The sequence below is a fragment of the Emys orbicularis genome, chromosome 23, assembly GCF_028017835.1.
Source record: "Emys orbicularis isolate rEmyOrb1 chromosome 23, rEmyOrb1.hap1, whole genome shotgun sequence".
Classification (NCBI taxonomy): domain Eukaryota; kingdom Metazoa; phylum Chordata; order Testudines; family Emydidae; genus Emys; species Emys orbicularis.
In genome coordinates this window covers 5,491,113-5,504,496 of record NC_088705.1, presented here as the reverse complement: position 1 = coordinate 5,504,496, position 13,384 = coordinate 5,491,113, and the positions used below count along the sequence as shown (strand labels likewise).

Genomic DNA, 13,384 nt, shown 5'->3' with positions numbered 1-13,384 from the left:
AACATGCTTATCTTTAAGCATCTGTTGCAGTCCAGTTGAAGTCAATGGAAATCAAGTTTGTGCTTAAGTGCTTTGCTGAATACTGCAAATAGGACTTTAAATAGCCACCTACCAGAGAAACTTCCCAGCATGGTGACTGTATTATCCCCTCCATCAAACACTTCCAGGGAATCCCAGTTCTGCTCAGTGACAAAACTGATCACTTGAATCTGAAACATTAAACAAAGAAAAGAGTATCATTCACTTAGTACCTATGTTGTTAATAGGCAAAAGTAATACCAACCACAGAGTCATTAATAAAGATAACAATATGTCCCGTGGTTTGATCTCACTAGGAACAGTCATTCTGCCCGTGATGATGCATTACCAAAGTTAACAGAACTGCAGTCTCAGAATGTCACTGGTTGGGCTGAGTGAAATGATTACAGCAAAACCGGAAAGCATCAGTCCATATACTGGGCTTGATCATCAGCGGGTGCAACCTGGCACAGCTCCTTTGACTTCAGAAGCTGATTTGCACCAGCTGAGGATCTGGTCCTTTGCTTCAATTTGGCAAAATTCCTGCAGAGTTCTGTAGGTTTTCACACTAAAATGTGATGTTTTCAGAAGGAAGATGCTCTCATGTACAGTAATGCCAATGCCCCGTGATCAGAAATTACAAGACTGGCTTGAAACTCATGATACGATGATGATTATTTTTAGTTGGAGGTTCTTCATATTTTCCTTCGGTTTCTGAGCCTTTTGGGTGCACTCTAGTCTTGTTTTCAAGCTTTCCCCTACAACTAGAAGTGCTGGAAATTTACCTTATTTTAAAAATGAAAACTGAGATTCTTATGTAATCATATGACTCCAGGAGCAGGGGCTTCAAAAATCACCAAATAAATAAAATTGCTACAGCATTCTGAAATAGCTCCTATTCTTCAGCAAGAACACCTCCAGTGATTACCAGCGGATTTTTTTTTCTCTTGATGCCTTTTCAGACAGATTCTAATAGTATTTCTGGGGACAAGGAATTCAAAGTGCTGGAGAAACAAGTTGCTCTGTGCTTCTAGGTTGGCATTTTCAAGGCAGCCTAAGAGAGCTAGGGGCCCACCTCCCACTGAAAGTCAAAGGCAGTGGGGCACCCTTAGCATTCCTTGACAGTCCCCGGCTTAACAATTACCCTATGGCTACAATTTTCAAAAGTGGGGGCCTAAAGTTAGGCACCTAAACCCATATTTAGGCTCCTATACAAGAGGCCTGGATTTTCAGAAGTGCTGAGTTGTGTGCCCACAATTGCCATTCAAATCTATGGGGACTGTGGTTGCTACGCCCCTGACAAAAATCAGACCATTTATCTAGGTGCTTAACTTGATGGAATTTTGTACCCATATTTGGGCATTTTGGCTGGCTGGATAGAATCTCTCTCATTTCCAGGGCTCTTGCATATACGTATTGCTGCTATTCACTTGGATGATGTAAATACTTCTTACCAATCCCAATGCTTATGATCAATTAAATTCAATGAAATTACTCTTTTAAGCACTGAGCTCAGCAGGAGGCAATTTGCAGGACTAAGCACTTACAGGTACTTTTAGACATGACAAATCCTGATTTATATATAATCACACACACTCCCAGACAACCCTCCCCCCTGCCCATCTGGAAATCCTACGAAAACACCCCCATTTCCTCTAAAATGCCTACATGCTGCATTTACAAATCCAGTCCAAATGCCTGACTTCCTTTTGCCTGCTAATGCAAAGTTAAAAAAAAAAAATCAAACCATTATTTCTGGCATTTTAACCTGTTTTCCTGCTTGATTTACTCTGAATGATAAAATAACTTTACAGCCTTATTTTTTTTTTAAACAAACGGAGTCTATCTAGCTGGAATACTAATGACCCCTGTGGAGTCATTACCTGTCACACTGACAGAGTCAATACCTGTCAGCCTGCATAATTGCACCCCAATTATTACTTACATTTTTACAAAGGAAAGTGGGTTTCATTTGCTGTCTTAAAATTCCTTTATTTATGTTTATAAAGACAAACATTTTAAGGTTCTAATTCTAGACCGATGTGGATTCATGAGGGATCTGCATCTATTTTCTGCCATGTATAGAAATTAATTCACAGGAAGATTTGCTCCCAGAATGAATAATTCATGGCAGAAATGCGAGCTGGTGCATTGATTACATAAAAACCCCTGCCGCTGACTCGCGGCTGCTAAGAAAGCTTTCGTTTCACCCCCTCCTCTCATTGACAGTTTTTTAACCTTTAATTGTTGTACAGAACGGGGGTAAACTGAGACTTAAATTAGTATCTAATAACTCTGAACATTTCACACACAAAAGGAGGTAATTGGGGGGATGGGGCACATGAGGTGCTCAGGGCTAAGTGGCTCTGGTTATATTGTGGTCCACCTCGGTGCAGAGAGCTCCTTGGGGTGCATAAGCATAACTAGATGCCAGTTTTGCTTCTATGTGGGTCAAACACAGAGCGATCGCTCTTGTTCTGCCTTTACTGCATCCCTTTTCTTGACGGCTCCCGGAGGCAGACTTCATGGTGACATGTTCCACCTGTCGAAGCCCAATGGCTCTTGCAAACTTTCCTTCAGCTGAGAAACTTCCAGCAGAGAAAAAGAATGACAAATCAACATCAGCCTCCTCAGCAGAAGGGGGTCACGTCATCTGGATTCACATCTCTGCCCCTTGTTCTATGTGCGTCTTCATGGGTAAAGCTGAAGGAGCTGTGGATCTATCCATCATCCATATCCCCACTCGTACCGTTAGCTAAATGCACTGTGGCCCCCTGTGAAGACTGGCTTGGGTAGAAGTGCTGCTCCAGGCTAACAGAGTTATTTCTTTAGCTCAAGTGGCAGAGGCCTGTGCTGAAGGGCCAAGGGCCAGTCCCTTGCTGATGACTCATCACTAGGGCCCTACCAAATTCACGGACATGAAAAATGCGTCACGGACCGTGAAGTCTGGTCTCCCCCCGTGAAATCTGGTCTTATGTGTGCTTTTACCCTATACTATACAGATTTCATGGGGGAGATCAGTGTTTCTCAAACTGGTGGTCCAGACCCAAAAGGGAGTTGGGGGGGGTCACAAAGTTATTTTAGGGGGGGCCCGGTTTTGCCACCATTACTTCTGTGTTGACTTCAGAGCTGGGCAGCCAGAAGGCAACGGCTGTTAGCCGGGCACCCAGCTCTAAAGGCAGCGCCGCTGTCAGCAGCAGCACAGAAGTAAGGGTAGCAGTACCGCAACCCCCCTACAATAACCTTACGACCCTCCCACAACTCCTTTTTGGGTCAGGACCCCTACAATTACAACACTGTGAAATTTCAGATTTTTAAAATCCTATGACCGTGAAATTGAACAAAATGGGCCGTGAATTTGGTAGGGTCCTACTCATCACCATGGTATTGGATGCTGAACTGAGCTGGTTAAGCTTTTGGAAATGATTGACTTGATGCTCACTTAGAGGCAAGATGCTTTTTGTTTCTCATGTGCATAAACCCAAACTTATTTTTTTTTCTCTTTGCAGGTCACCTTTAGGGCTTGTCTACACAGCGACACTCAGGATAATTAAGCCAAATTAAGGAAAGGGGTGAATTTAAAGTGGATTAGTTAAACCACATTAAACTCCAGTGTGGACATTTTGTATTCAGAATTAAACTGGCTTTGTTCAATTTAGATTATCTTAATTCACTCTGGAAGTAAAGTAAACTGAATTAAGGCCACTTTAATTTTGAATAAGAGTGTCCACATGGGTTTAGTGAGGTTTAACTAATCCACTTTAACTTTCCTGAGTGTCCCCCTGTAGATAAACCCTTAGTGGAAAAAGGGCTTTTGGATCATTTCCTGATTTCCTTCATATTACTTTTCCTAGTTTTACCCACTATGGTTTCTGGGAGGGTTTATTAGATGCATCATGATGATGGGGAGACGAAATCGCGGGGAGAGCACTTATGAATGAAAGACACGTTTTTTCTTACCAGCCTACATTATTATTCACTTCCTTCCATATCCAATGTAGGAATGTAAAAACAATGATTGGCTACACGTGCTGAGAACATTCCCACTGAAGCTTTGCATTAAAAGTGGTGGAAGGAAGAATCTATTGATATCACTTTAAAAAAAAAAATCAGTGAATTATTTATCACCTCTTGATAATGTGAGTCCCAAACATTTTGCAAAATGCATCGACTGTTTACATGTTTAAACAGAGCCTCCTGCAATTTGATTGTATTAATGGCTAACATTTCAGATGAGTGGGAAGGAATCTGTGATGCATTTTGCAGCTTTGCAAAACAGTCTGTTAATTGGACTTAAAATACAAAACAAGAGCAGGAATTTGCCAGTCTGGAAGTAGTGACAGCCCCATTAGAAGCCACAGAGCACTTATCCCCTCCATTCCGCCTGTTAACAAACTGTCACTGATGTGACAGGCCATGGTCAGGCAAGATACTAATCTCAGTGACACGACTGAAGTCAATGGAATCATTTCAGATTTACACCGGTGTCCCAGAGATCAGAATGCAGCCTGGTTGCTTCGTGTCAGACACAGATCCGCAGCACATAATAAAAGTGTACCTGATATCAGAACAAACATGTCATAAGACATACATTTACTGTGTGTGCCAAACAGCTATGACTGCTGCAGAGAGAGGGGGGGGAAAAACCTCTATTAACCTAACGCCTGATAAAAAAATAAGAGCATTTAATAAACAAAACCCCTGCAGATAAAATGGTGTAAAGAAGAAGAAAGAAGCCCAGCGATTATCAGACTCGTGCAATGAATGAACCCTATTAAATGAATCCATCTTATCTGCATCAATTGATGCCAGCGTAACATGTAGCTAGATACCTTTCTGTGAGGATGGGAACTTTATCTAAAGGACTGGTCTCTGTGATGTGCTTTGAATGAATTTAATTCTCAGTCTCCTCAGGTTTGTGCCAGGGATTCTGTGGAGGACTGATAAGTGCCAGAGAAACCAAAACACAGGGCTTCAGTACGTGGAGAAACTGACCACTAGAACTACAGTGGTAGAATTATACTGCTATAGCTATGCTGGTATAGTCCCTGTGCGGATAATCTAATCCAGACTAAAAATGATTTATTTTGATATAGTACATATGACTTTAAACCTGCAAAATTACGCACCATGCGGCTGCTCTAGGCAACGTAAGCTACATCAACAAAGACTCACTTTTATTCCAGAAGGAATTGGGATTGTTTAGTCTGCAGGAAAGAAGGGTGAGGGGGGATTTGATAGCTGCTTTCAACTACCTGAAAGGGGGTTCCAAAGAGGATGGATCTAGACTGTTCTCAGTGGTAGCAGAAGACAGAACAAGGAGTAATGGTCTCAAGTTGCAGTGGGGGAGGTTTAGGTTGGATATTAGGAAAAACTTTTTCACTAGGAGGGTGGTGAAGTACTGGAACGGGTTACCTAGGGAGGTGGTGGAATCTCCTTCCTTAGAGGTTTTTAAGGTCAGGCTGGGATGATTTAGTTGGGGATTGGTCCTGCTTTGAGCAGGGGGTTGGACTAGATGACCTCCTGAAGTCCCTTCCAACCCTGATAGTCTATGATTCTATGAATAGAGCATCCACACAGAGAGTTAGACTAGCATAGCTATAGCGGCCGGCCAACTTCCCCATGTAGTAATCCTCCCACTGAAATCTCACCCACCTTGCCAGCCAGGGTGAAAAGGAATGTCTGATTCCAGAAAAGAATTACGCATTCCACCGATCTCCTACCTCTGAGTAGCAGTGACTTGATGGTACTTGACCTCTACAAGTGCACGAGATACAGTATGTTCCTTCTCTCAATATCATGCTGCAGTGACGGCTGTTTAATATGGTACCTGTATTCCTGCTCCTTCAGGGACGGTTATCTTCCACACGCAATTGAGGCTATTCAGGTAGGGCTCAGGGAAGCCAGGAGAAAGGATGGTGCCTTTACGCTCAGTCAAGTTTCCACCACAAGGCACTGAAAAAAAAAAAAAAAAAAAAAGCAAACAAGAACTTGAATGTGGGAGAGCTCAGCTTTATATAATAAATAATGTATGGAGATATATCTATTGCATAGAATGGGAAGGGACCCCTGAAAGGTCATCAAGTCCAGCCCCCTGCCTTTCCTAGCAGAACCAAGTACTGATTTTGCCTCAGATCCCAAAGTGGCCCCCTGAAGGACTGAACTCACAACCCTGGGTTTAGTAGGCCAATGCTCAAACCACTGAGCTACCCCCCCCCCAACACTTCACTAGATATGGGCAGAAAAGTACCTGGGACTGGGTGATTACTTAAGAAAGTGATTTGTGAATAAAACCATCTGGGTTGCAACTCTGTTCCTGGCAGCACAGCACCCAGCTCAACGGGAACCCGATCTTGGCCCCAAATCGGGGGTTGGCGGGGATGGGGAAGGAGTGCACCACATTTCAGCAATCCGGATCAGTGTGGAAACCATGAACTTTTGGCGCAAGTTAGAGCAGCCTTCAGGCTGGTCTAATTTACAGCAGGGCCTGGTTCAGCCACCAGCATTGTGAAGGGTGGTAAGAAAGGTGGCATAATGCCACTTATACCCTCCCACTTAGGCCAGCTTTGCTGGGCACTACCCTGGCACACCTGGCGAGCAGGGGCAGAGTCCTTAGTAGAGAATGATACCCTCTCTAAAGGTGATTGTAACCATCCCATAGAATTCAATATTCTGTTAAAAAAACCCTAGAGAAAGAGGATGGTTTTCCATGACTTTCTATCGGGCTTTCCCACAAGGAATACAAAGAGCTAGGCATGCAGAGAACCTTGCTTTCCCTTTTATCCCCCACAGAACCAGGTTTACAAACCAAGACAGGTAGGCACAGAGACATTCCACTGAGCTAACGCTCCCGGCATAGTCAGGCATTCAATACTCCGGGAGCCCTGGAGAGCATATCCGGCACTGCACTCGAATCGGACAACGGCCCCGACAGCGAAATCACTGCCAATCCTCCTCCCGTAGCGGGGTTCCGGCACGGAGCTGCATTGTGTGGCGCTGGTGCGAGGAACCGCTTTGAACACAGAGGGAGAAAATGGTAGTGTGATGCTAGCAGACCAGGAACCAGCTCATGCCAAGGCCCCAGGGCTCTCTGAACACAGACTAATGCTTAGCTGGAAAACGGTTTGGTTCGCCTGTGGATTAGTATGGTTAAAATAGATATTAGTGTTATAAGAATGTGTTTAGACTTTATGGCATGCTTGTAGGATGCTGCTTGTATTAGTCCTACTTATAATATCTGTATCCCATGCTATAAAGTAATTCTCAAGTGTTCGCTCTATAACTAAAATGTTTGTTCTGAAACTATGTAATTCACCAAATGGGAGGGGAAAGCTTCACCTAATGCAAAATGCTGGATTCCTACAGAAGGTGTTATCTCCTGGCCATTAGGAAGGACTATTGAATCCAAATGGGCCACTGTGGAACAGAAACGTTGTCAATTTCTCTTCTCCCCCCCCCTCCGCCCCCAATGAAGAGGTTAGGTGCAGAAGTGCTCATCTCATCAGCTTGGACTCCCTGACCAGAAGGAATTAGGGTGTTTTTATGATGTTTGGACTCTAACGGACAAAGATTGCTAAACATAAGCAAGAGATCCCCAGGATTAACTTGGGTTAGCCCTAATGGACATATGGAACTGGCATATTTCAGCAGCTCTTTCACCATCTGAAACCTAAGACAGCAACTCATTTGTGTGTGCACATTTATCTGTTTTAACCGCTTAAATAACTCATTCCTTTTTTCCTACTGAATAAATCTTTAGTTAGTTTATTACAGGATTGGCTACAAGCGTTGTCTTTGGTGTGAGATCAAAGGTGCAAATTGACCTGGGGTATGTGACTGCTCCTTTGGGACTGGGAGTAACCTCAATATTTTGTGCTCTTTGGGTAAAATGACCATCTGTCACAGAGTCAAGCTTGCCTGGGTGGCAAGATAGATCGGAATGCCCAAGGGGACTGTCCATGACTCCATGTTAAGGCTGTATAGGACCTGAGGAATTTACCACTTGTTACTTGGTTGGTGAAATCGAATTATAGAACTCACAACCAGTTTGGGGCTTCAGAGTAGCAGCCGTGTTAGTCTGTATCCGCAAAAATAACAGGAGTACTTGTGGCACCTTAGAGACTAACAAATTTATTAGAGCATAAGCTTTCGTGGGCTACAACCCACTTCTTCGGATGCATATGCATCCGAAGAAGTGGGTTGTAGCCCACGAAAGCTTATGCTCTAATAAATTTGTTAGTCTCTAAGGTGCCACAAGTACTCCTGTTAAGTTTGGGGCTTGTGTCCTACCTCTTAACAGTCTGCCCGAGGTTGGTATTCTTGCTTGTGAGCCATTCCAGACAGCATGACAGTTAGATCAAGACACGGTTGCAAAACAAGAATGTATGTTACGCGGAACATCAGGCAAAGATTCTGCCCCAGGATCATAGGTTCTGACTTTAAAAGGTACCTACTGAATACGCGCAGTTAGGCTGTATAGGGCAGACGCTGTCTTTTTGGCTACATCTTCACTGCACAGGTAACCCGAGTGTTTGGCCCTCAGTCTGAGCATCTGGATTAGCCTAGCCTTAGTGGCGGCCTCCCCACTGCAAAGCCCTACTGTGCCCTGATGGGTTCTGCATTCACCCATGTGTGTCTGTAGGCAAATCTAATGGCTCTTTGTGCTGACATGCTTGGGAGACCCAGGTTCACTTCTCTAGGCTGCCACAGACTTCCTGTGTGACCTTGGGAGAGTCCCTTAGTTTCTCAGTGCTTCAGTACCCCATCTGTAAAATGGGGATCATAGCACTGCCCGAGCTCACAAGGGTGTTGTGAGAATAAAATACAGGAAAGGTTGAGAAGTGCTTTGAGATCTACTGATGAAAAGTGCTATATAAAAGAGCTAGGTATTATTATTATTATTAGAGACACATAGAAAGAATCATTCAGTTCACACAAATCACGAGTCCTTGCACACAATCATTCTTTGATTAGCACTTAACATGTTCACAGTGATGTACGGACACCACCAGCTAAAGATTTAGACTTTTTTAAAAATGAATTTAAAATAGTTCCTGGTACAACACTGGCTCCTGAGTCCCCCTGATAAATTTTGGGGATTTTACAATCACCTTTTCCTATTAGTTCAAGATGTTTTTTTTCTCCAGTGTGAAAGACCCACACAAACAACAGAGGAAAGTGGCTATAGAGGGTGCAACTGATGATGAAAAGTGCCGTCACATCCAAAGGTGAACAAAGAAGAGAGATCATTTTTCACTTTAACCTCTTTGTTGTCACCATCTCAGGTGTTACTTGTGCTAATGTGTTTCCCCTCACAGCACCCCTGCGAGGCAGGGCAGTATTGTTACCTCTGTTTTACAAATGGGAAAACCAAGGCACAAAGAGGTTTTAGGCTGAGTTTTTCAATGGCGCTCAAGCGAACAGGGCACCTAACTTGATTAGGCTCCCTGTCAAATTCTGCCCTAAGTGACCTGCCCATAGCCACAGTGGAGCTGGGACTGGAACCAAGAGGAAACTGACTTGGTTCTTTCAAAAAGAACAGGAGTACTTGTGGCACCTTAGAGACTAACAAATTTATTTGAGCATAAGCTTTCGTGGGCTACAGCCCACTTCTTCGGATGCATGTAGCCCACGAAAGCTTATGCTCAAATAAATTTGTTCGTCTCTAAGGTGCCACAAGTACTCCTCGTTCTTTTTGCGGATACAGACTAACACGGCTGCTACTCTGAAACTTGGTTCTTTCAGGCTACTAGGAGTCTCCTTATTGTAATGGATTGTAACAATGGAGTGTGTTATTGTAACAATTTAAAACAATCCTTGTCAACACGAGCGAGGGAGAGAAAAGACAGTCGGGCCCAGGCACTGCCCTTATTTCTGTAAGTGCCTGAACTCCTGCCACTTGCGGATGATGCTCTTGTGAGCTGTATGGTACGGGAAACAGCTGAGCTTCAGAGAGAGCGAAGGGGTGAGAAACTGACTCTCAGACCGTTGTGTGAGTGGGCAATTGCTCCCAGTGGGAATAAAGAAGTCAAAGCACTGATTATTCCTGAGTAGGAAATCAATGAATTTTCATCTCTCAGTGGCGCTAAGATTTATTAGCACTTCAGGCGGGAATTGTTGGGAAGAGAGGGAAAAACAAAGATTACAAGCACATTAGCGACGTGCTTTCGTTGATTTTAATTTGGTCCAGAGAGATGAATGTGCATGTGCTATGTGTTTTGTTTTACCCAGGATGCCTTGCACACCCTCCCTCTAACAGATCTCAGACAGACATCCCCACCTATGCATACACAACTGCCAGGAAATGGGGAAGCAAGAAGTTAGACTTTGACGCCCATCTGTGTTTTTGAAAAAAAAGGGTCCACTTGCCAGCACGTTCTGCTCTGACGAGAACAGAGATTCCTATGAATCTGAACTGCGGCTCAATAGGGTGAATGGGACGAATCGTTTTTGCATTAGACAGACAACCAACCATGTGCTTGGCCTCTCTCCAAGCTACCGAAACAATTGCACCTGTGTGCCTGACTCCACTGATCTCCTGCCCTCAAATCCACTGAAACAAGAGCAATCAAAGATGCTCAGGACTTTGTAAGATCAGGTTCAAATCTGGGCCACCTATTTGAAAAAAAAAAGTGCTTGTCAATGTCAATGAGATATTTATTCACCATGGACGTATCTCTGGACCACAACTGCACCTACCTTGGTAGACAAAATGAAATCCTTTGGCAGTTCCTTGACCCTTGGCACTGAACTTGATGAGGATTTGATTGGTGGTGGCTAAGGGCAATGATTCACCTAGACAGGGAGAGAGGGAAACAGACAGCAGGCGTACACGTATTACAGCATCACCCAGGGAACTGGTTTACTGAGGCCTTTCTACTAAGACTTTCTCAACATGGGAAACTTTTACGATATAGGTTTTTCTGAAGTTGGCATGGAGGAGACTTCCTTACGCACAGAGCAATTGTTAATTGTACCAAGGGATCTGTGAGAATCTATCTGTAGAAGCACATGGCTCTGTACAGCTGGGGTTGCCTATGGTGGGGGGGGGCTTTCGGGGAGAAAAAAATGCAATTGTGACTGCAATTTAAAAAAAAATTAATTTCCTTTTTTTAAAGAACCGAACTCAAAAGAAAAAGGTAGGATGCACACCTTACAAAAACACTGTCCTGAGAAGTCTAGTCCCTGGTGAAGATTTTCAGAAGTGATCAGCAATGAGGACAAGTTCTCAGCATGTTTTGAAAATCAGGCCCTTCTAAGGTGTCTCAAGCTGGGCTTCCCAAAAATGAAGCACCCCATATCAATGGTCAATCTTGGCCTAGACGTATATCGCCCACTAATGGGGATCTCGCGCCACACATGCGACAAGGAAACAAGTTCCTTAAGTACAGCATTGGGGAGATAAAGCCAAACAAGGGATAGGTGGGTCCTGAAAATGAAGGGAAGGCAATGTTCAGTTGGAAGATAACACCAGCTACGAGGGGAGAGACACTGCAATCGCTTCCTGCAGGGAAGTGATTGTGTGTTGGCCGAGAACTGAATCAGTCTCCAGCATCACTTTGGCAAACCAGGAAGATGGTCTAACTTCCACAGCCATGCCGGGGCTGCCCATGAAGAACTCAGCAATCTGGAACTGCTCAGAATCTACCATCGTGCTCTGCATTATGGCCCCTTTCTCCCCTGATTTTGCCACCCTCCGTTTTGCAAGGGCTTGTGAGGGGCTGTGCACAGGGCAGCCTATGGCTGACTCACGCAATGCCTGCACAGTGTGTAACAGAGGGAATTAATCCCTCTCTGTTTCTAAATAACCATTCCCCAGCATGCCACATTTGGCACGTCTACACTGCCAGGGCCGGCTCCAGCTTTTCTGCCGCCCCAAGCAGCAAAAAATAAAAAAAAATAAAAAAAGACGAGTAGCGGCACTTCGGCGGCAGCTCAACCGCGCCGCTTCTTCTGCGGCACTTCGGCGTCGGGTCCTCCCTTTCTTCCTCTTCGGCGGCAATTTGGCAGCAGCTCAAAGAGGAAGAGAGGGAATGAGGGACCCGCTGCCGAATTGCCGCCGAAGACCCGGACGTGCTGCCCCGATACCGGACGGAGTGCCGCCCCTTTGAATTGGCCGCCCCAAGCACCTGCTTGCTAAGCTGGTGCCTGGAGCCGGCCCTGACACTGCAGCTGGAAGTGAGCCTCCCAGGCCAGGTTCACTGGCACGAGTCTGTGTACGTGAGCTGGGAGGCTCACTTCCAGCTGCAGCGTAGACATACCCATTGGGCCTTGCCCAACTTACCCCAACCGGCTAGCAGTGCTGCCATATTCTCCATAGCCTGGGGTCGTTGCTTGTCACGGATCAGTCAGCGCGATGACATTTTGAGAGGCAAGGCCCCATCGATCGTTACGGGGCATTCCGTCTCTGCCAGCACCGGTGACTGATCCTTACCTGTGTGAGAGCCGGAGAGAGAGCTGAGGAGCCGGGAGTGCTGGTTGGGTCCATCGTGAACTTCGATGACATCATTGAGCGCTGTCTGGAAGAAGGCGAACTGCCCGAAAACCACTGTGAACGGAGAGAACGGAACCAGTAAGGGCAAGAGACAGGGAACACACTGCAATTCAACTAAAGCCAACCCTCAACGCTGAGATGCTTCAGCTTCAGGTACCTCCAGACTGTCTTGAGAACCCAGAGAAAAGTGCCCGATTGTCAGCCCTTCAGATGGAAATCCCTTATTTATCCACAAAGCAGGTACAACATGGGCAGCAGCAAGCTTCCAAAATGCTGGCTCACCAAGGTTTCATAGGCCAGAAGGGATCATATTATGGCGAGTCTAGTCTGGCCTGCTACATAGCACAGGCTATATAATTTCACCCAGTGATAATGATCAATTATTATTTATTATTTGTATTCTGATAGCACTAAGAAGCCTCCATCATGGACCAGAACGCCATGGTGCTAGGCGCTGTACAAACACAGAACAAAAAGCTGGTCCCTGCCCCAAAATGCTTAGGGCAAGATTTATTTCAAATTAAAAAATTGTGCCCTTAATTGAGAACATAACATAAAAATGGCCATACTGAGTCAGACCCAAGGTCCATCTAGCCCAGTATCCTGTCTTCCGACAGTGGCCATTGCCAGGTGTTTCAGAAGGAATGAACAGAACAGGGAATCAAGTGATCCATCCCCTGTTGCCCATTCCCAGCTTCTGGCAAACAGAGGCTAGGGACACCATCCCTGCCCAATTCCAGCACCAAGCCCATCTGCTCTGGAAGGATAGCTCCTAGTGATGAAAAGATACTTGAATTTCCAGTCAGTCCTAGGCACCTCTGCTGAGACTGCCAATGAGGAAGTCACTCTGTGTTCCCCATTTTATTGCTTATT

General features: G+C 45.0%; 1 protein-coding gene across 2 annotated transcripts in view; it reads right to left on the bottom strand.

The window, feature by feature from the left end:
- Nucleotides 1–13,384, bottom strand: part of CSMD2 (CUB and Sushi multiple domains 2) — a 518,793-nt gene that overhangs the window by 106,113 nt on the left and 399,296 nt on the right. For both annotated transcript variants that reach the window (XM_065421846.1, XM_065421845.1), the window contains exons 31-35: nucleotides 12,452–12,565; nucleotides 10,717–10,812; nucleotides 6,827–7,030; nucleotides 5,849–5,973; nucleotides 113–209 (exon numbers count right to left, since the gene is read on the bottom strand). In XM_065421846.1, coding sequence (XP_065277918.1) covers nucleotides 113–209; nucleotides 5,849–5,973; nucleotides 6,827–7,030; nucleotides 10,717–10,812; nucleotides 12,452–12,565 — 636 coding nt within the window. The remainder of the gene's footprint in view (nucleotides 1–112; nucleotides 210–5,848; nucleotides 5,974–6,826; nucleotides 7,031–10,716; nucleotides 10,813–12,451; nucleotides 12,566–13,384) is intronic.